Source organism: Primulina tabacum, chromosome 13 (assembly GCF_025594145.1).
Source record: "Primulina tabacum isolate GXHZ01 chromosome 13, ASM2559414v2, whole genome shotgun sequence".
NCBI classification, from domain to species: Eukaryota; Viridiplantae; Streptophyta; class Magnoliopsida; order Lamiales; family Gesneriaceae; genus Primulina; species Primulina tabacum.
In genome coordinates, this window is record NC_134562.1 from 23,167,818 (window position 1) to 23,190,849 (window position 23,032).

At 35.3% G+C, this 23,032-nt stretch overlaps 1 protein-coding gene across 1 annotated transcript; it reads right to left on the reverse strand.

Annotated features, from left to right (window-relative positions):
* Nucleotides 1–1,135: 1,135 nt before the first annotated feature.
* LOC142522937 (UDP-glycosyltransferase 86A1-like) lies at nucleotides 1,136–15,427 on the reverse strand. The gene is made up of 2 exons (XM_075626535.1): nucleotides 14,789–15,427; nucleotides 1,136–2,187 (listed from the first exon to the last, which is right to left on the reverse strand). The coding sequence occupies exons 1-2, from the start codon at nucleotides 15,312–15,314 to the stop codon at nucleotides 1,286–1,288; spliced, it is 1,428 nt and encodes a 475-aa protein (XP_075482650.1). The 5' UTR covers nucleotides 15,315–15,427; the 3' UTR covers nucleotides 1,136–1,285.
* Between the last annotated feature and the right edge of the window lie 7,605 nt (nucleotides 15,428–23,032).

Sequence of the window (23,032 nt, forward strand, 5' to 3'; positions counted from 1 at the left end):
CTTTGCATCAACAACTCGGCGGCCCCTTGCAACAATTCATAAAAGCGTGAGCATGAGTCAAAAACAATGCAAAAGTTTCATGTCAAACTTGTAGCAAAATGCAACCTCAAGGTAGATAACAAAATATTCGAGCAAATACATAAAATTCGACATTATATTGGCATGAATGAAGAAAAAAGGAAGATAGATGTGTTCCTTAGTATTTATATGATCAAAAGCTTGAATATCTATGCGCGGGACGTGAACCGGAGAGGCGGGAAGAAGTTTTCTTGAAGAAACAACAATGGCCGAGACCTAGCTGATGTTTGCTGCTGAAAAAACAATGGAAGGGGCTGCTGGAAGTGGGGTGGGCGGCCGAGTGCTTTAGGTTTATGGTTAGGATTAGTTTAGGGCATATTTAAGTGTTAAAACAATGCACTAATGGGCCAAAAATAAGGATTAATGGATAAAAAAAGTATTGAGTACATTAAGCATTAAAACAAACCCAACAAGTCCAAAAGCACTCCCGAAAAATATTTCGTTTAGGTACGTTTTTGAAAATATTGCCCGAACCCTCAAAAAGTTCACCGATTTGCTAAAATTTTCGTACTGGTCAAAAATACGACGATGCGAGTAAAAATACCCACCAAGGCCTCAAGGCCTATTTTTCGGAAAAAGACCCTTAAAAACACGCCATAATAATTAATTAAATTCAATCATTTAATAAAAATATTTTTCCTGAAAATCTCTAGTCTCAGTTACTCGTTCGAGCGCGAAATGCAACTTAGAACCCTAAGGCACGAAACTTAAAAATAAATCATGAAATAAACTCTAACCATGCAATAATCATGCATTAAATGCATAAAAAATCATTAAACACATATTTTAAATAAAATCCTAAATTGTATACATTCAGGTTACGTAGTTCGAATTCCTAGACCTTATAGCGAAAATATACAAAAAATTAGATTTATTCCCTCGTATACTGTACCAAAATCAAATTTCAACGCACTTGTATCATCCAATTCACCTAGTCATCAATGACAATATCTACAAAAACAATAAGATCATTTTTAAAAAAAATCGGAATTTGTATATGATCATCTGACAAATTCTCTAAATATTTCTGTATGTTTTAAATTTGAGTTCAAATAATATAATTAAAGCATGTGGAAGATCTATTTAAGAGGATAAATGAAGATTGTTATTGTGGCCGGTCTTTTAACTTCAGATTTCTTTTTTCACCATAATTTCTTGAAATTAATGACATACATCAAATTTTATATAGTAACAATGCCAAACTTCCTTAATCCATTGCATGAAGCTTGGCCTTTAAATCCTTTATAAACTGATCAAAATTTATATCCGAAGATCCACCATTTTCGATTGCATTCCACAAAATGTCTCTCATTTTTCCTGCCTCCGTCCTCAATACCTCCGAAGTAGACGCACTCATCAATTTTCGTACATTCTCTGCTATACAGGTTCGATTTATTGGCACCCCGTCACTAAGGTCAATCCCAATCTTCCAAACATCAACCACCAATTTCCTATTTATAGGTTGATCATACCATAACGGATAACAAATCATCGGAACCCGACACCAAATACTTTCCTGGATAGAATTCCAACCACAATGGGTCAAGAACCCTCCAATGCACGGATTCGAAAGAACCTCCATTTGATTACACCATGGAACAATGAGCCCTTTATCCTTCATTTTATCCTCGAATCCATTTGGCAAAGCATCTGTCATCCCCCCTCGAACAATCCATATGAAATTTACTTCACTGAGTAAAATGCCGTGAGCTATTTCTTGAATTACCAGTTTACTAACCTCAACTAGGCTGCCGAATGAGATGTATAAAACCGAGCCAGGCGGCTTAGAGTGAAGCCATTGGGTGCAGTCTGAGTCAGACCACAAATTCAGGCACTTAATAGGATTAGTTTTGCCAAGATCTTGGGAGAAACTAATGGGCCCAATCGCATAATTCGACTGGTTTTTATTTAGAGCTGATAGTGTTGCAGGTTCAAGTTCGTAGATTGTGTTGTGCAAAATGAAATCTGCCTTCTTTACTCCTTCAAATGAGTTGATGACAATTTTGGGCGAAATGGTGGCCATTTCTGCTTCTTTTAGATATGGCATCAAGTCCCTAGTGTTGATTGCTTCGATTCCAGGTATGTAGTTTATTTCCTCCTCCATATTATCTGACAGAATAAAGAAAATAAATTAAGAGAAAATAGCAATAAAGGTCCACAGGAGTATTCTCTATGCTAATAAATTAAGAAAAAATTAAGTTTGTCTTTAATTTAGTTGTCTATGATATCAAATTTTATTTTTAATTTTGTATTTTCCAATTCTTAATTTTATTTTTTTCATAAAAGTACTGATAATATTGATAAGACAATGAACACATCAACGTCATTTTGGCATTAGGAAACTGAAATTAAATAATATATAATACCAAAATCGTAAAAATACATATATACAAGACTAAAATTGAAATTTTCCCAATTTGAAAAAATATTATACATCAATCTTTATAATTGATTTCAATTTTATTTAAGAACTAATTTGTTAAGAATTATATATTTTGGTGATATATTCTAAGACAACAAATAATTCATAAGCATGAAAGTTATGCAAACAAATAATTTTTGTAGTATGTGTTTCAGCAGACCTCTCGCGTATTTTTCAAAAGAACTAATTAGGGTCTCTCGAACTCGATTAAACATTTTCATTGAATAATCAAATACTTTTATTGTCTACTGAATTATATTATCAGTCACTTACAATATAGAATTTGTTTCCTTAAGTGAAGACATTATATCAGCAAATCCGATAATCAGATAATGATCATAGAATACAAAATATATATATATATATATATATATATATATATATATATATTTGGCCCTTGAATACCAACATCACAGACATTTATTGTTGTATATTATTTTTGGAATAAGACGAATGACATGTGGTATCGAGTACTATTTTTGTTGTGGTCTTGTTATGACTGAATTATATCTGTTCGAGTCTGAACGTTGAACATCATCTATAAAATGTCATATCAAGTTTCAGCAAACTCTCTAAACACTCAATCAATCAACTATCTGTTATCTATTTTTTCAGATATTCAAAGCTTTGCGGAAAAGATCTTTTCCGAGATCACCTATGTTCAAAATTTACTCACATCTATTTCAAAGTGTATATTGTATTTTGTGTAAGTTTTGTAATTGACACAAAGAGTCTTTATGTTCAGAATTCTTTTTGAAGTTTTGAGAAGTCGTTGCTAAGAGTTTTAGTAAGCAATGTATAAGTCCAACAGAAGTGGTAGTTTACGATAGTTGTAAAAACCAAAGTCTTTTAGTGAAAACCTTCTGGAAATAGAAAAGGGGAGACATAGAAGGGCTTTATACTTCAAACTTTCATAAACAATTACACTGTGTTTTTACTTTAAATTGCACTTTACTTTGCCGATCTATTGCTCATGGTTCACTGATTTTCATTTCGGTTCACGGAGTTTTGTTGAACTCATTATGCACTGTCATTTAAGTTGTCTACTGAACTTTGAAGGTTGAGATTCAATTTCAGTTAGTTACACCAGTTGAGATGAATGCTACTCGAATTTAAGAAAAAAAATGTAATGTATTTATTCACCTCTCTTTCTAAATATCTCCACTGATCCTAATAAGTGGTATAAGAGAGGGTTTTCTCGACCTCTAAACCCACCTATATCAGTGGCATCATTCAGCAAGATTCAAATGTTCTCCAAAGAAGAATTTGACGACTCGAAGATCATGATGTAGGCTGATTTAGCTGCACAAGACAAGGATAAGTGATAAGTCCTTACCGACGAACCTACCAAGATTATGAAAGCCAACACTACAGTTGCAATTACTGATGGAGCACCTCGGATGATTGAGAAATATAGACCAGAATGCACTTCTGATGAGAAGAAGAAAACTAACTTGGATAATGTGGCAAAATAAATCTTGTACAAAACCCTAGACAATAACACTTTTCGTAAATCAAGATGTGTTCTACTGCAAAAGAAATAAGGAAGAAACTGATCCAACTCAGTGAAAGAAATGATGAGACGAAGGATAATAAGATTACAATCGCATGCAAAAATTTGGAAATATCAATATGAACTCTGGTGAATTATTAAGTGATTTGGTGAAAGATTCAGTGGAATTATTATTGAGTTGGCAGCTCTTACAAAAGAATATACCAACAAAGAAGTTGCTTTGAATTTAATGAGAGTCCTTCTGAAGGAATGAGATGTTAAAACAATCGCAATGATGTAATCCAAATATTTGAACAATTTGGAGTTGCATGACTTGTTCGCTGATATAAAGCATACGAGTTTGAGCTTGAGACCAGAAGCGAAGAGGAATCCACCTATAATCATTCGAGTTTGATCTTGTGACCAGAAGCGAAGAAGAATCCACCTATATCATTTAACTGATTTCAATTGAAAATAAAAAAAACTAGCATATTTCTTGGTTATTCTACAATCAGTAAAGGATTTAGAGTATTTAATTAGAAAACTTAGAATGTTGAAGAAATTATACATGTAGTTTTTGATGAATCTCTCAGTACTCTTGAGCAATCTAATGTGAATGATTTGAGTATTAAAATGGAAAGTATTCATCTAGATGAGGACAATGAGGATGATGCAAATGTTCCAAGAAGATCCATCAAGTTTCCTGAATCTAATGTTCCTGAGATGCAACCAGAAGCTAAAATCACTAGAGGACAAGATCAAGTGACTACTAATCAAATCATTCGAGAGGATCATGAGGAAATACAAATGCAACATATTCACAATCCAACACCATCACACCTAGTTTCATAACCGAGTTAGGTTGAGTAAAACTCATTCTCCTTCACTGATAATCCTTCTGCTCCTTTTAGAACTAGAAGGCAAATGTCAGATTAATATACGCGTGCAAGTTTTATTTCTTAGCTAGAACCTAAAAATATTGATGAGGCCCTTACTGATTCGAGTTTGATATATTTTACTCTAGATATATTAAATCGGTTTAAGAGGAATAAACTTTATATCTAGACTAATCATCAATCAGTAATCGATATTAGATGGTTAGTTAATAATACATTAAATGAAGATGGTGTTGAAATTAGAAATAGGTCTAGACTGGTAGCACAAAGATCTAAACAAGAGGAAACAGTCGATTTTGATAGGACATTTGCTCCAGTATCTCGATTAGAGGCCTTTAGAATATTTTTGGTTTGTAATGCTTACAAAAACTTCAAGGTATTTCGGATGGGTGTCAAAAGTGCATTACTAAATGGTTTGATGCAAGAGGAGGTACATGTTGAACAACCACCAAGTTTCAATGATTATGCTATGCCGAACCAACTATATGCTAAGTTGAACAAGTTGGAGTTTTGACTCGACAGAGTTGTCTTCTTGGGATATGTTATATCCAAAGATGGGATATAAGTGGATCCTAGCAAGATCGAAGCAGTGTTGAGTTGGGCACGACCGGAATCAGCTCAATAGATAAGAAATTTTCTAAGTTTGGCAGGTTATTACAGGGATTTTCTCAAATTGCCAAACCATTGACATAGTTTTCCAGTAAGAATGTACAATTTGAATAGACGTGTTTTAACTCAGAATGGTCATGTGATTGCATATGCATCAAGACAGTTAAAGAGGTATGAAGAGAATTATCCAGTTCATGATCTGCAATTGGCAGCGATTGTGTTTGCTTGGAAGATCTGGCGACATTATCTCTATGGAGATAGATTTGATAATTTTAAGGATCACAAGAGTTTGTAGTATATATTCACTCAAGCAGAGTTAAATATGCGCCAAAGAATATTGATGGATTTGTTAAAAGATTATGATTGCGAAATCAAGTATCATCCAGGATCAGCGAATCTTACAGCTCATGCTCTTAGTCGCAAGGTGAGATTATCTGCACTTCAGACAGGTTTCATATCAAATGTAATACAAGATTGTTGTTCTTTGGGATTTCACTTCCGTCATAAGAAAGTAATGGAATACATTCGAGTAACGAGCATTTTATCTGAACCAACTTTGTATCCCAAAATCAGAGAAGCTCAGTTTTCTGACCCGAAAGTGAAAAAGTTAGCAAGGTTAGCGAACAGAGATAACACATCTGGTTTTGCGTTCTAAACAGATGGAACCTTGTGTCTGTCAGGGAGAATCGTAATTCCAGAAGATTCTAAATTAAGAGACGAGATTTTATCTCAAGCCTATAAGAGTAAGTTGAGTATTCACCCTGGAAGCATGAAAATGTATAAGGATTTGAAGACCAGGTTTTGGTGGAAAGGTATGAAGAAAAGTGTTTACCAATTCGTATCCAAGTGTTGGGTTTGACAGCAATTGAAAGCTGAACATCGTCGATCAGGAGGATTACTTCAGAATCTTCCTATCCCTGAATGGAAGTGGGAGTATGTAACAATGGATTTTGTCTCCCACTTATCATTATCATCTAAGAAATGTGATGTCATTTGGATTTTTGTAGACCGACTAACTAAGTCAGCACATTTCATTCCATATAGTCAAAAATATAGTTTTGATCGCATGGCAAGACTATACGTCCAAGAGATTCTTAAATAATATCATGGTGTGCCAACAAGTATAGTCAGTGTCAGAGACCCAAGATTTACCTCAAGGTTCTGGGAAATTTTCAAAAAGCATTGGGAACGACATTGAGTCTAAGTACTGCCTATTATCCAAAGATCGATGGTCAATGTGAGAGGACTATTAAAACACTCGAGGACATGTTTAGTGCTTGTGCTTTGAATTTTGGACCAGCATGGCATGATCATCTGCCGTTTGTGGATTTTGCATATAACATTAGCTAGCACAACAACATTGGTGTAAGGTCTAGAAATTCAAACGATCTAATCTGTCTACGTGCAAATCTAAGGTCTTGTTAAAATGTGTATTTAATTATTTTTAATGCATTAAAGCATGATTATGACATGAATATGTGTTTTTATTTCATACTTCATTAAGATTGCATGTTATCGGGCTTTTAGCTGCATTTCACGCTCGAACGAGGAACAGAGACCGGGGACAGTTAATTAATTTTTAATTATTTAATATATGGTGAACTTTTATGGAATTTCTTTTAAGGTATTTTTACGCACCGAGTCTGAAACTTCTACTACTCATTTTTCTTTAAAATGTATTAACACTTTTTTCCCCAAACCCTTGGCTTCGGTCGAATTGTACTTACATATATATATATATATAAATATTTTAACCCTTTAAAAATAAACCAACCACTCCTAATATTTGAAAATCCAAAAGAACGCATTTAAAATATAAAATAATAAACGTCAACCAACCTTAAGCTATCATTATTTCAAAATTAAACTTAACTCTAATATCCATTCAAAAACATCATAAGTCATAAAATATTTAAAGTAGCTTAAAGTAGTTCGACCAATCAAGTTCTCCATCAATACCATGCTCACCTGCATCAATCACACCTAGTGAGTCTATTGACTCAACTAACCTTAATCATGATATTAAGTAATACATATACATTCACAAGTAACAGTGAAAATACTTTTAAGAAAATAGCTTTTCATCAACATAAACTTTAAAAAAATTTCTTAATCATATACGTATCATTTTCCCTTTTTATTGAATTCAGATCTTCAATTGTGATTTTCGTATTAGTTGTAGGTCGATGGATCCATCTATGTATTACCACGGTACCGGTGGTGGGGACATCAGCGACACTCTCACCCGTCAACTGAGCCTTGGTCTTACATATCATTGTATTATGATATTAGTCACAATCAATTCACCTACCTCAACCTTTCATATTTCCATCACTTATAAAAATTCATGCATATATAAATCATTTTTCTTTTAAACCAAACTATGCAAAATATCTTTTAGCATCAATGTTTCAACATAAAATTTCATAAATATTTGAGATAAACATTTTAACATTCATTACAACATTCATGACACTATCAGAAATTCTAATATTTTTCAGTTGTAAAATGATCGTTTTGCCCCCGAAACCCTAACTTTCCCAATTTATCCTCATACCTCAAAACGACGACCCAAATCCATACAAATTAACATGACACCTTAAAATACACCCATAAATATTTCTTAGACATAAACTTAAGCTCCTCGACTAATTTCCCAATTCGTTTTTAAAATATAGACGTACATCCCGGTTTTAACCCGAATCGACTCAAAATTTAACAAAACCTTACCAAAATTAAACCATAGCTTATTTACATCTAACCATACCTTATGCAACCCAAATCATGCCATTTAGAACCCATAGAAAAGCCTAAACAGCTACTCAAAATTTTCTGTACAAAAACTCTACACCTTAGCTTTAACAACCCATGAATTCCTTCAAGCTTAGCCCTTAACCATCATGTCCATACCCTAATCGACCCAACAACGACCCTAGCTAACCCTCTTAGGACCTTGACCGAGCCCCTTAGACCCTTTCTAGACCAGCTCTACAGCCCATGCAAGCACAGGCCTAAACCCGCTCGCTACTAGCCATCATGCACCCCATATTCACGTTTCCGCCCTAGCCTTCGCACCAGCCTACCCTCAACCTATCTAGGACCCTAACTCAACCCCCTTAGGACCCCTGTGTATGCCCTAACAACAGCCCACAGTCATGCCCTTCTAGAACTCCAATTCGAAAACCCAGTTCCTTAAAACCCAAATTTTCGTTCCATATTTTTACCCTACCTGTACAGCCCATAAACATGCAACTATGGACCCTTAAACATGTGAAAAAACAACCCTTCTATTAACCTTACCATGGCAGCCCCTTAGTGCATCATTAGCAAGAGTTTTAAAGGATGAAAACTCTAGTTATATCATGTTTATGCCATAAAAATGAAAATAAAAGATGTGTATCATGTTTTTCATGCAATCATGTATCAAAAAGCATAATATGGTGTGAAAGATGAGTGAAGAAAGATTAAGGTGTGTCTTTGCGTATTTCACGCACGAACAACAACTTGCGATGCAAGGAACGTTGGCGGAGAGACGGAGGAAGAAGTTGCTGAATTTTTCTTCAAACTTGCGTGACTTTTCTCCCAAATTTTCGTGTGGCGTGTTCTGATGAAGAGTCCTAGTAATCCTAGGTGATGGGCGTGTAGTTTGAAGGAAATAAAAGAGCTTGGAAGCTTGATTATTTTATATAAAATACATGGTGCAAGTTTAGGCTCATTAACCTAGTATAATAGGCCCATTAAGCCAATAGTTAATATTTAAAATATTTTGGTAAGAAAAGTTTGCGAAATTATTAGCCAAGTTATCAAAAAGTCTTTTTTTTTATCGAAAATCGATTATCGATTTAAAGTACGACTCGACGTATAAAAACATCTAATTTTCGAAAATTTCATTTAAAATACACTTGACATTAAACAATTAAAAATAATTATTTAATAAAATATTTTCACTCATATGGTCCCCGGTCTCCGTTCCTCGATCGCGTCTCGAATAGCCTTTAAAACACAATTTTATGCATTTTAACAGAAAACCATATTTTAAACATGTAAATATGCCTACCACATTCAATTAATGCAATTAAAATAATTTAATTAAAAAACATAAGAAATTTGATAACTTGCGTGCATATGGTTCACGTGGACCTTCAATTTCCGAGACGTTAAAGAGTCATATATATTTTAAACCGCTATGCAATTTTTAGTAGAATAGAGGACTTTTTGAGGGTTCAGGTAATATTTTCAGAAACTTACCTAAACGAAATATTTTACGAGTGTGTTATTGGGCTTAATGAGCCTATTTTTATATATATTGGGCCTAGAATCCTACAAATCTTTATTAATTTTAATTATGGCCCAATGTACACTTATTTAATATCAAACCCTACCCCAAAACCCTAATCTCCCCACCTCATATTTTTGGCCACCCCTCACCAAGCAGCTCCCCTCACAAGTTGCAGCAGCTTTGTCATGCCATCTTCAAGAAATAATCGTGAAAGTTGTGATCCCGTCCCTCCGGTGTTCGTCCCTCGTGTCGTTTGTGCGAACCTTCGAGCGTTTAGACGCAAACACACCCTACACCCTTTTTCTCTCATCAAACACATCATGATATGCATGCTGAATGTTTTTTCTTGATACTTCCTAGTTCTATCATTATGCATCGAGATTATACGGCTTTTACATGAAAATATGGGATTTCTTCACTTGCATCTCATGATTTCTTTGTCATGGTTGAAGGGCTGCCACGTCCAAGGTACATGGATCATGTTACAGAAGGTTTAGAGAAGGTTTAAGAGGTGAAGATCATATCAGGGTCGAGGATGCATAAGGGCCGAGGGTATTTCCTTGTTCTAGGGTTCAGATGGCTAGATCGTGTGAAGGGGTGAGGGCAGCTATGCATTGTTCATTCCAGGCGCTGATTCATGTCATATGGGGTTGTGTCAGGGCTTGGGATGGTCCATGGTCCGGTGGTAGTAGGGCTAGGCTTGGATCGAAGGCTTGATGGTAAGCTAGGTCGCGTTTGGGTGAGCTCAAGTGATCCTGAGCACAAGGGCTATAGACGTGGGTTAGGTTGTCCCAGTCAGGTGCATGTAGGTCTAGTCGTGGTCCTAGTGTGGGTGGCTAAGGACTGGTCATGTTGGTTTCAGGCCTAGTGTCAAAATTTGGGAGCTAGGTGTAACTAGGGTTCGAGTATGTAGTTCATAAAATTCAGCAAGTTGCAGCCGAGTTTAGAGGGTCCTAATTGGCTGGAAACTTGTTGTTTAGGGTCTGATAGGGTGTGAGTAAGTTGTGGTTTAAATTTGGGATAATTCGGTTAAGTTTCGGGTTAATTCGAATTAAAACCGGGACCTCGGTTCAAATTTTAAAACGAATTATAGAATTTAATGCATTGGCTCGAGTTTACGTCTATGAAATGATTATAAGTATGTTTTAAGGTGTTTTGATGTATTTGGATAAATTCGGGTCGAAATTTTAAGGTCCAAAGGTAAAATGGTCAATTAGGGTTTTAGGGGCAAAATTGTCATTTTGCACCCGGGTCGAGTTAGCAGTCATGGCAGCGCCCTTATATCCGCAAATGCACGTTTAAAATGTATATGTTAAACAAAAATATGACTTTTTATGTAAATAAAAGAAAATACGTTGCATGCTTGGTTTAAGAAAATGTACGTATATGCATGAATTTTACAAGTGATGACTATGAGGACATGTTTTCGAAGGAAGTGAGTTGGTTGTGACTAATATGAACACGGAAACGAACACAAACATGTAAGGCCAAGGCTCAGTGGATGGGTAAAATTGTCGCTGATGTCCCCGTCGTCGGGTACCGCGGTTATACGTAAATGGATCTATTGACTTAGAGCGGATACGAAAACCACAACTAATGATCTAAATTCAATCCAAGAAAATGTACACGTATATGTTGATATGTTATGACATGATTCGATATGACTCGACTCGTTTACGCTCATGTTTATGCTTTTAAGATTCGTGAAACTTATTTTAATTACAATACTTTATTCTAATTACTCATGAGTTTAAACAATATTTTAAATGTTTTTGCATTTTTATACGTTGATGATTCGGACAGATGTTGAGCTCTTTTTTAAACAGTAAACTAGGAGATTTGGTTGAATTTTAAGATTTGTTAACTGCAGTTATTTTTTTGAGTCGTGGGATGCTAATTTATATTTCTTATTCCGAAATTTTCATGGATGTATATGTAAGACCGGTTTCGGTCATGTCCTTATTTAAAATAAAAAATAAAAAAAATTCTATTAGTATTTTTGGTAGTAGACATTACAATTGGTATGGCTCCGTTTGAAGCATTGTATGGTAGACGTTGTCATACTTCATTTTTTTGCGATGACCTGAATTAGTGCAAAAACCGATTGGCCAAGTGGAATTAATCAAGAAGAGAATTAAAACTGCACAAGATCGTCAATCGAGTTACGCTAATATAAAGCATAGAGCCCTACAATTTCAGTCAGGAGAAAAAGTTTTCCTTAAAGTTTCACCATTTCACAGACTGATGAGATTTGGACTCAAGGGAAATTAGCCCCAATATCCATCGAACCTTTCGATATTTTGGAATGTGTAGGAAATTTGACGTATCGATTTGCTTTACTGCCTTATCTCTCCAGCATTCATAATGTCTTTCATGTATCGTTGTTATGACGGTATGTAGCTGATGAATCGCATGTTCTTGATCTGACATATGTTCAACTTGAAGAAAACTTGACTTATGTCATGGAACCTCTTATATTCCTAGGTAGGAAAGAGAAGAAGCTCAGAAACAAGACCATTCCACTTGTTCTAGTACAATGACAATGCCGAGGTATTGCAAAAGTGACTTGGGAATTAGAGAGTCGTATGCACTCAGAGTAACCACATATGTTTTGAGTTATATCTTTGTAATCACGAGTTATATTTTATTCAGTTGTATTGTACTTCAATTCTGATTTCGTCCTATTTCGAGGACGAAATCTTTCTAAGGAGGGGAGGATGTGGTGACCCGAATCCTTATTTTGAATGAAGTACTAATTAAGAGATGATTAAAGAGTTGTTAATTAAACTTTATTAAATAATTGATATTTCGGGATCAACCTGTTGTGATCTATCGAATTTAAAATGGACCACTCAATCAACTTCAGATCACATTACCTCGAGAAATACAACTAGACAAATGAGATTCTAACACGTGGCTGATAAGATTGATTCGGATTTTCTGAACTAGTCCGGATGCAGCCTATAAATGGAAGCTAATTTCTTTTGTTTCCTACACTGCTTCCTTCAGAGAGAGTTATAGCTATATACCTTAGGTTTTCTAGCCAGTTTCTAGGACACTTTGGTGTCGAGAAGTTTCGGAGATAGTGTCGACTCGAGGAGGGGTCAGTGAAATGGGATCGAGACATCATCAGCAGGCTGACGACGAACGCAAGTGTAATCCTAAAGCCTTAATAATGATTTATGAATCATTAGGAACAACTTTAAAGTATGTTTGGTAATTCAGGATCTGGTTTGATAGTGATTTCATTATGTCAGATTGTTTTAGTGACGTAAGTGATGTACTGACTGATATATCCAAGCGTAGTATACACACGTATATGCTGCATATTTATCTGTTGCATGATAAATGCTTTACTGTTTTGGCATATTATGTATGACATATCATGTTGAACCTGATATCTTTTGAGATATACATCATTTGTTGGGGCCGCTTAGCCTTATTCTGCACTGTAGACGATGGGCATCGAGAGCTATAGTGTCCGACGGGACCCGTGGGTTCAGATAACCTGGACATTGTAGGTCCATGTCTTGATGATGAATTTGGGAGCCAAAACATGCCTAGGACAGATCAGAGACTATACACTCAGACGCATCTAGAATGAGCATGAGATTCTTGACTTGATCCTTGATATCCGAGCATATTGCATTTCACATGCAACATATTAGTTTGTATACTTGTACATTCTCGTATTGAGCGATTGTCGCTCACATCCTTGTTTTTCGTCTTGGGCACCCCATTTCACATTATAGATCTTAAGTTGCACGGTTCGAACTGTGGGGGCAGTGGCTAGAGCAGTTAGGTTTTCAGTTGTGATCCAGTAGAGGTTTTGTTTGGTTTATTGTATTCTCGTGCATGATTATGTTTTCTATATGGTTGTATTAATGTTTAAAACTGCTTTTATTGTTTTGTTTTTGTTTGGGTTATAAGATTATTAAGTTATTTGATTTTCGCTGTTTAATTGTTGTTATTAAGTTTTAAATTTGCATACTTATTAGTCAATTTAATAGTGGATCGGGTAAGGACGTTACAGAGAAATTATTCGAACTAAGCTTGGTAAAATTTGTTAAATTGAAGATAAAACAAGATATAGAACATAATCTCATGGTTCTAGAACAGTTGCGACTTACCAACTGCTGAAAGTGGTACGGGTCACCACTTAGGTAACTGAGTCTATATGCTTATAAAATTTGAATAATTATCTAAAAACTCAAATGAGACAGTGTTAGGAACCAATAATACAAACGATTTTTTGACCCGACGCCACTCATGAAAAAAATTATTTTTCATATCAAAGATATCATTTTTCATTGAAAATATAAATTAGGTCGATGTGTTTCACGAATACAGATATAGAAGATCGTTTAACAAGAAATCTACTCATATATTTTATGTTTATTATATTATTGTTACTATTTGAAATAAATTAAGAATATTTATTATTTAATGTTAACAAAATTATTATACGGATTAATATTTAAAAAAATAAATAATTCATAGAATAAAAAATTACTGTAAATAAATATGAATTATTTTAAGAATATTTATTTTATAGTTGATGGATGAAGAATATATATATATTTACTAAAAAAATAATGTTATTTTAAAATTAAAATTGCACAACAATAGTGGAATGTGTGGAAAATAATCTTAGAAATATTATGAACTTAAACACAATTACTCCAATGATATAGACTTCAGTTTTTAAGTTTTTTTTCTTAGTACATGTTTTACATTGAGTAGCATTTTCTGTTTTTTATATTGTTATTAATTAATTTTTTAAAAATATAATTATTTTTTTGAAAAATAAAATATAAATAAAATCAATGTAATAAAAAAGGATAAGCGGACTTATAGACTTAGACGGTCGTTGTTTTTTTATTTATCTAAATATTGAATTTTTCTTGTCTATTAAATTAATTTTTTATTTTATATGAAAGAAAAATAGTTGGTTGAATCCAAGACGACACATTCCGTTGTAAATTTCCATGGAAACGAGGGCAGAAGAGTACCTTTACATGGAAAATGACCATTTTCTTGTAGAAGCTCAAAGTGATAATCCAAAGAGAACACCAAAGCTAGTTGAGTCCAAAACGACACGTTCACCAAATTATACTTCTTGGCTATGGTTGCCGGCCATGCATACAAAGTGTCCGCGACCAAGAACGTGGCCAAGGACGGATTAGATTCGATTATCTTCCCGACAAACTCGTCGACTCGAGCGGGGAAATCTCGCAGTATAGATTCCATGTACTCCTCCCCGTGCCGGAATCGATCGAATTCGACAGGAAAGCCATCGCTTATTGTCGTGTAACGTATATCAAGACCCGACTCACATGCCTCAGTAAATAAGTTGAATTCGTTTATTTTGTGTGATTGGGATAACTTGTGATGAACGAATTCGTTGTGGACAAAAGTGACAGATAATCCCTTGGAAGCTATCTTGAGAGCAAGATTCACAAATGGAGTGATATGGCCTTGGAAATGAAGAGAGATCATGATGGCGTGAGGCCTCTTTTGCATCTTCTCAGTTGCCATTTTCGACTTCTTGCTCGATCCTTCGTCTTCCAAGGAATATTTATATATTAGATGGAAAATTGAATGTTAATTTGGTCTTTCATATATGTGCGGCTGACGTTTTCTTTTATCCTGTCTTTATCTAAACTTTAAATTTTATTAGTTTGTGCATTTATATTTTATTTATTCAAATGGACGATTTAGTTTGTTCAACACTTCGTAATTAATTACTCGGACACGTTTTGGAGGTAGCACGTGTCTGGTTAGAAATCCGGGATTAACGGAGCAGAGTTGACAACATCATTTTGATATGGATTTTTTTTATTGAGGCTTGAGTTGTCCAATATTTGCATCTATTTATTCAAAGAGTAATTCATTTAAGGATAAATTGGTTTTAAATTCTCATACCAAACTAAATTTTATATTAGCTTTCTACACTTCGAAAACTTTGTCCAAACTCCCTAATAAGTTTAAAATTAACATAAATACTTCGTGGGAGAAATGGTATCAGAGTCTAGGTAAAATTATTTCAAACATACAAATTTATTATTACAGTGTAATTAAATGTTTGAGGAGGAGAATTTTCTCAAATTACGAGAATCCAAACTCAGGTTCGAGATTATTTATTTACAGGGATTATTCCAGAACTCTGGAATATTAGCAACAGGAAGATCTAACCAATGTTAGATATCAAGAAGAAACTTATCAGAATCCTAAGGTAAACTTATGATTCAAAATAACAGGTTCCTAGAAATATTATCGGATTCCTCTAAACTCTCGGGAGATCTTAAAGAAATTCAAAAGACGGTACAAAACTATGGAAATATGTTGTATTATGTACCACAGAATGTGGAGAAAATCCTTGAAAACCAGGAAGAAGTTATTGGAATATTAAAGGATATTCGAACAAGACTTCAAATCCTAGAACAACAACCAAGTTTTAGTAAAAGAACTTCAGAAGGAAGGTTACCACCATCCTTTGGTACTGAACCCTTGTTACATCAACGAGGGAAAGCCAAAGTAATGTCAAAACCTTTTACCGAAGAAGAAGAAATGATCAATCTAATTAAATATGTCTCAGAAAAGAAATTAATCTGATGACAACTTTATAAAAAATTGGTCTAGAAGATCTACAAGAGCTTGCAGAATATTTTGCAAATCTCAAAGTCGTAGATCTAAATATGAACACCACTGGGGGTGAACAACCTACCATAACATGGTCATCTTCACAAAAACCACCAAGGGAAAGTGTGGGATCTCAAAATATAAATATGAGAGAATTTCAACCCGATTTTCATACTAGTGGAGAATCACACCCAGCGGGAACAAGGAGAAATAAAATTCTCTTGCACCAAACACCATATGGGAAAACTATTTTAGAACCTATACATCCTTATGGTGTTATGCATAACCTTGATGTACTAGATTTCAAAAACACAGAAGATCGCATAGATGACTGGACATCTGCTATGAGAATTGCTACAGGTTCACACTTGATCTCAACAGAGAAGGATTCATTAAACTCTTAGAAATGAGTTTTATGGTATCAGTTAAAATTGCTTGGGACATGACTTCATTAGAAACCAAAGAGTCAGTCCTAGCTGGAGAATCTCTTAGTGAGATAGCTGGAAAAATGGCTATCCTATTTAAAGCACAATTTATAGGGGTAGAGTATATTAATAGTCAGGATACAGAGAAGAGGAAGAAATATACTCAAGCTCTGTATAGCCTTGAATTACATGACATATGTTTAGTGGATGAATATATTATGTTATTCACTAAATATAGATGGAATTCAGGGGTCGAAGAAAACATAGCGATGCAGCATTTCTTCGCTAAAATGCGAGTCCCTGAGAGAAATGCTCATAAGGGAATATGTCCCTGGCAATCCAGATACACTGACACGAAGAGACTCTTTTCTCAAAGGAAAATTGGCAGAATTGTGTCATATATCAGCATTACAAAAGAATTACAAACGCTTAAAGGGTATCAATAAAAGAACCCCTTTGTGTTGTAAAGAAAATGATCTTCCAACAATTATTGGAAGTAAACCACAAAAGCATAAGAGGAAATGTTTTAGAACTCATCCTTATGCTAAAAGTGGAAGAAGTTCTTGGAAACCAAGAACAGTATGGTCTAGACAGAAGGCCATATATTATAAATCTGGGCAAATAAGTGGACCATCAAGAAGTAGGATATCATCCCAAGCATCGAGTACTTCTCGAAGCACAGGAAGAACACCTACAAAGAACACTTTTAGAAGAGCTCATCTCGAGCCAATGAAAGTTTTAAAGATTGTAATTGCTGGACATGTGGAGAGGTCATATCTCGACCAACAGTCCAAAAAATGAAAAAATAGGTATTAAACGTTTCGATCCAACCCCGGATATTTAAGAAGCAGTATATTACCAAGATCTTATTCAAGTATACCGATTTGAGGATATTGCCTCAGATGAAAGTATATATGAAGAAGAAGAAGAAGAAGAAGAAGAAGAAGTCTTGAGTCAGGGAGAATATGATCGAACAGAATCGGAATCTGACTGAAGACGAGGTGTTTCGACACGAAACACATGAGGACTTGTTTGGTTTCTTTAGCCAGGCAACAATATCTCATAATATGGTCCAAAGAATTATGAGAGAAAACCATAGTCTACAGAGATACCAAGGATTCTCTGCAGGAAAGGTAGAAAAGTTTTTAGGAAGTCTTGGCCTAAAATACAGAAAGCATCATCTAATAAATAAAGTTTTTAGAAGGTAATGGCAATCCCAATGAAACTTACAAGAAATAGAATGGAGATGCAATTAATTTCTTCAGAAGAAATTAAGGAGGAATTACAAAAACTCAAGATAGAGGTAGCAAGAACTATGTCCTGAATTCATATCGGAGCAATCCAGATTATGATAAAAGCTACTTTTAAAGAAGGAATTGATTCACCCATTGATAATGCTATATGCGAAAAAAGAATGGGGAACCTACAAGATTCTGTAGAGCCCAAATTCAGTACACGTTAAACCCATGCATTTATTTGAATTTTAAATCATTTATTTTAATTTAAAATGAGTTTTAGCCATGCATGATTTATTTAAATGCATTATTTTAAATTAATTATGTTTATGTGATGCACGTTAAATGTTTTTCGAGTTTCATGTTTCAGACGATCATCCGATACAGGATCGAGGAGAAGAGACCGACGACGAGCTTGGAAATTTTAAACGTAGTGTTTTATTTTAAGTTAAGGATGGGGCATTTTAAACAATTTATTTTGTTTTATCATTTTTAAAACCCAAATTATTTATGTAGTATTTTATGATCTTTAAACTTATAAAAATTTTGACACTTGTGCAAGTTATTTTTAAATTAGAGATTTTATTATAATTAGGGGAGAGTTAGTATTTTAAATTAATTGCTAATTACTAATTAAGCAATTTATTTCCCTAATTTACTACCTAAACACATGCACACACCTATTTTCACACACACGTACACGACACAACACACACATACACATTTCATTCAAACTTTTATTATTTTGAGAGAAGAAAACTAGGGTTCTGTGGGGACCCGGACGCTAATTCATTCTTATCAATCATCATTAGGATTAAATGGATTAATTAAATAAATTGGGTCGCAAATTTTTTTTTTAAATGTTGAACACCTTATAAACAAGTGTACAAATTTTTATAACAAGTTAGGTCCCATCTCATTCAAATTACAAGATCAAGATTAATATCTACAACATGATCAACATTACAAGTCTTGTACAAAATAAAGTCATAACAACTAATGTTCATCTACTACATATCAAGTGCTGAAAATCAGTTCTACATCTAGGCCTGGATCTCCACTCTAGTCTCGATCTTTCATCCTCTTCTTGACCCTGATCATGTCCCACCTGTTGTCATGCACACATACAAACACAACAACAGCCGAATAACTCCGGTGAGAAATATATTTCCCAGTATAAACAACGTATACATGCATTTCATATAAACATATACAAAAGCATATAACATTTGGAAAACAATATGCATCGTAGTCTACGAAAGCATAAAATGATACAAAGCAATAAATCAAACCCTTTGACTCTTACTCTTGACTCGACTCTTATCTAAGGATCTCGGTTGAATAAGAACGTAGCAAGTCTCCCACCTACTCTTCCCAGCTAGATGGTGGTACGCTCTTATTCCCAGACATTGGCCTCCTATATCGAATATCTACAATAGGAGTCGATCTACTCCTAAGCACATCGATATAAACCAAATGCCCAGTGACCTGACACCTCTGCCAAAGACTCATACTCATTCTTTGCTATAAATCAATAGATTAAGCATATCAATCTCAAGAATTGCAATAACATCAAAGCAATTACAATAAAGTATGTGGTTTTGGGAAACTCAAGCTATCTCATACTAGAGTCGTATCTTCCCGGTTTAACATTGAATTATACCTTTCTTTTCGTAGATCAGTCTCGTCAACGAAATCAAATATCAATCTGGCTCTGTTAGGTCTTCGAAGTCTTCAATACCAACTCTGGAATGACATATATTCGAGAAGTACAATATTAATATACAACTCAAAGCAATACTAGATATGATCAGGATTTAATCTAATTCTGTTTCGACGACATAACAGTACATCTCGAAATACCGGCAATACAAACAACAAACGGCCAATCTCAACAACTCATAATCAATCAACAAATACAATTCCAATACCAAATCTGTACAACCCCATTCGAATATAACTGAAAAATGATAACAATTACATAGGTTGTCCGTTCTTCAGTCCGATTTTGATTATACGATTACCACAATCTCAAGAACACATAATATAGATCAAATTATGATTCCCCAACAATATATTTTCAAACCATGATGAAAAGTAATTAGACTCACATACTTTTGAAGCTTTTGACGAAAGGAGCAAAAAACTAAACTTGGATTAAAATTCTGACGGACGGATCTCGCAAAATCAACTTTCAAGAGATGAAGGAAACTTGAGCATCAACTATGGAATCTCGATTCTTTCCTCTGCCATTCTGAAGGAATTGAAGAATTGTTTACATCTTATCATGCATGGCAAGACATGTGGCTCACTCTTCATGCTGCACGTCTCACGCATATGCGCGTCCATCACCGGCGCATATGCGCGAGACTCTCTGTCTCGGCAAATAATGAATTCACCATGCCGGCGCATATGCGCGTCCCATGCCGGCGCATATGCGCGAGACCTACTGTCTCTGCGCTTGAACAATAAATCTTGCTCGCGCATATGCGCGAGACCTACTGTCTCAGCACTCGGGCAATTCATATGCTCGCGCAAATGCGCGCCTAGTCTCGCGCATATGTGCGAGGTCTTCTGCCTCGGCACTTGCTTCTCTCGCATATGCGCGCCTCATCTCCGCGCATGTGCGCGATACCTACTGGATTCCATAAATACAATACTCATGCTTTCCAATTTCTTGTCTCGGAGTGGTCTTTCTATAATTACATCAATTCATCAATTAATAATCTCGGATTAACAGGATAAAATCTCGGCCATTACAATTCTCTCCCTCTAAGACATGATTTCGTCCCCGAAATCACAGGCAATCAAAGTGTGGGGACCCGAACGCTAATCATGTTCTTAATCATCATTGGGACTAATTAATCAATTGTAAAACAAGGTCTAAATTTTTTTTAAAATGCGAAACGTAGTGAAATAAAACGTATATACATCTCAATATAAAAGTACAAGTCCCGTACCACATACATTTGTTCAACTAAGGTTTAACAGCTAATATCAAGTGTCCAACCCTATCTCTAATCCAAGTCCGGAGCCTCCACTCTAATCACGATCTTTCCTCATCTCCTCGACCCTGAACCTATTCCACCTGTTGTCATGCACACATACAAAACAAGACAACAGCCGGATAACTCCGGTGAGAATAAATCTCAGTATAAACAATGTAAACATGCAATCATATAAAAACATATACAAAAGCATATAACAAATATCATTCACATGCAGCCAATCAACAAACATGAATGATATAAAACTGTAAATCAACTAGTCATCACAGACTCGACTCAAACATTGCGTCGTCTCAGACTCGACTCAACTCTAATCTAGGGATCCCAATGTCTGGATATTGATAATTATATCGAATCTAAGTCGATAGGAATGACTCAACCCTAAACGTCATCGATATAATTCATATATCCAGTGTCTGGGCGAAACAGCCGCAGAATTGACGAATCAGTCAAGGATTAAGCAAATCAGCCAATAACTAGACGAATCAGCCAGTAATTAAGAGAATCAGCCAAAGTTTAGACAAATCAGTCGATAACTAGACGAATCAGCCAATAACCAGACAATCAGTAGTCAATACATGCAGTGGCTATAAATCAATAGACTACAAACATCAATCTCATCAATTACAAATAATGCAATAAACTATGTGATTTAGGGAAACTCGAGTCAAACCTCACTCGAGTTGCGCAATCCCAACTCAACATTAATTTATACCTTTCGTCGCACAATCTCTGTCGATGTCGAAGTCTCGATGTCAAAGTCGCCAATACAAATCTGAAATGGCATCATCAATGTACATTCTATCAAGCTCTAGTATACCTCAATACACATAGGAATCAATATTTCATTTCAATGCATTTCGACGGCATAACGACGGATTCTCAACATACCGATCAACTCATATAACATAATCAATATCAACAACTCATAATCTTCATCATAAAGATATATAACTTCTGAAACCTGCATATCTCATTTCGATACATGCTGAAAATCATAACAATGTCATATGCTATCATTTTCTCGATCCGGTTTCGATTATACTATGTCCAACATGTCAAGAACACATAATAACAACCAATATCTGATTTCCCCAACATCTCAACTTCAAAGCATGTTGAAAGTGAACAATACTTACATCCTCTTGTAGCCTTTGATGTAAGGAACACAATTATGAACTCGGATTGAAAATCAGATAGCTAATTCTTTCACAACTCAAAGTTTACTATGAAGAAAGCTTGAGGGAATTTCTGAAGTTCTGTCGATTCCTAGCTGCTGGAAGGAATGGAAATGAAGCCACATACAATATATATGCATGGCAAGGACAAGTGTTATTATTTTTCAATAACCACGTTGCACCGCGGGTGCGTGGCTTCTTGACCGCGGGTGCGGTCTGCTCTCGGCAGCCCTATCCAAAATGCAGAGCCATCGACCGCGGGGGCGCTCTAGTTGACACCGCGGGTGCGCTCAACCTACTGTAGCAGCACCGCGGGTGCGCTCAACCTACTGTAGCAGCACCGCGGGTGCGCTGCCTCTGGAACCGCGGGTGCGGTGTTGCTACTGTAATTCTTCCATATTTCATGAGCCATAACCGCGGGTGCACTGCTTCTTGGACCTCGGGTGCGGTGACTCTACTGTAAAAATGCCCATCTTTCTGTCCGTCAACCGCGGGTGCGGTCCTTTCCTTACCGCGGGTGCGGTCTATATTTCATGCACCACTTCATAATCTCATTTAGTGCTTCTCATTACATGTCATGCATACTCATATCTTCCGAATATCACATCAATGAAGACTAATAAATCTCGAGCCTTACATTTCTCCCCCTTTAAGAAATGATTTCGTCCTCGAAATCGCAAGTAATCAATTCAGACATATCAGAAGAAATGTACACATAGTTTAAATCAAAAACTCATCTCAATGAATCCATTCTGAAATCTTAATCTC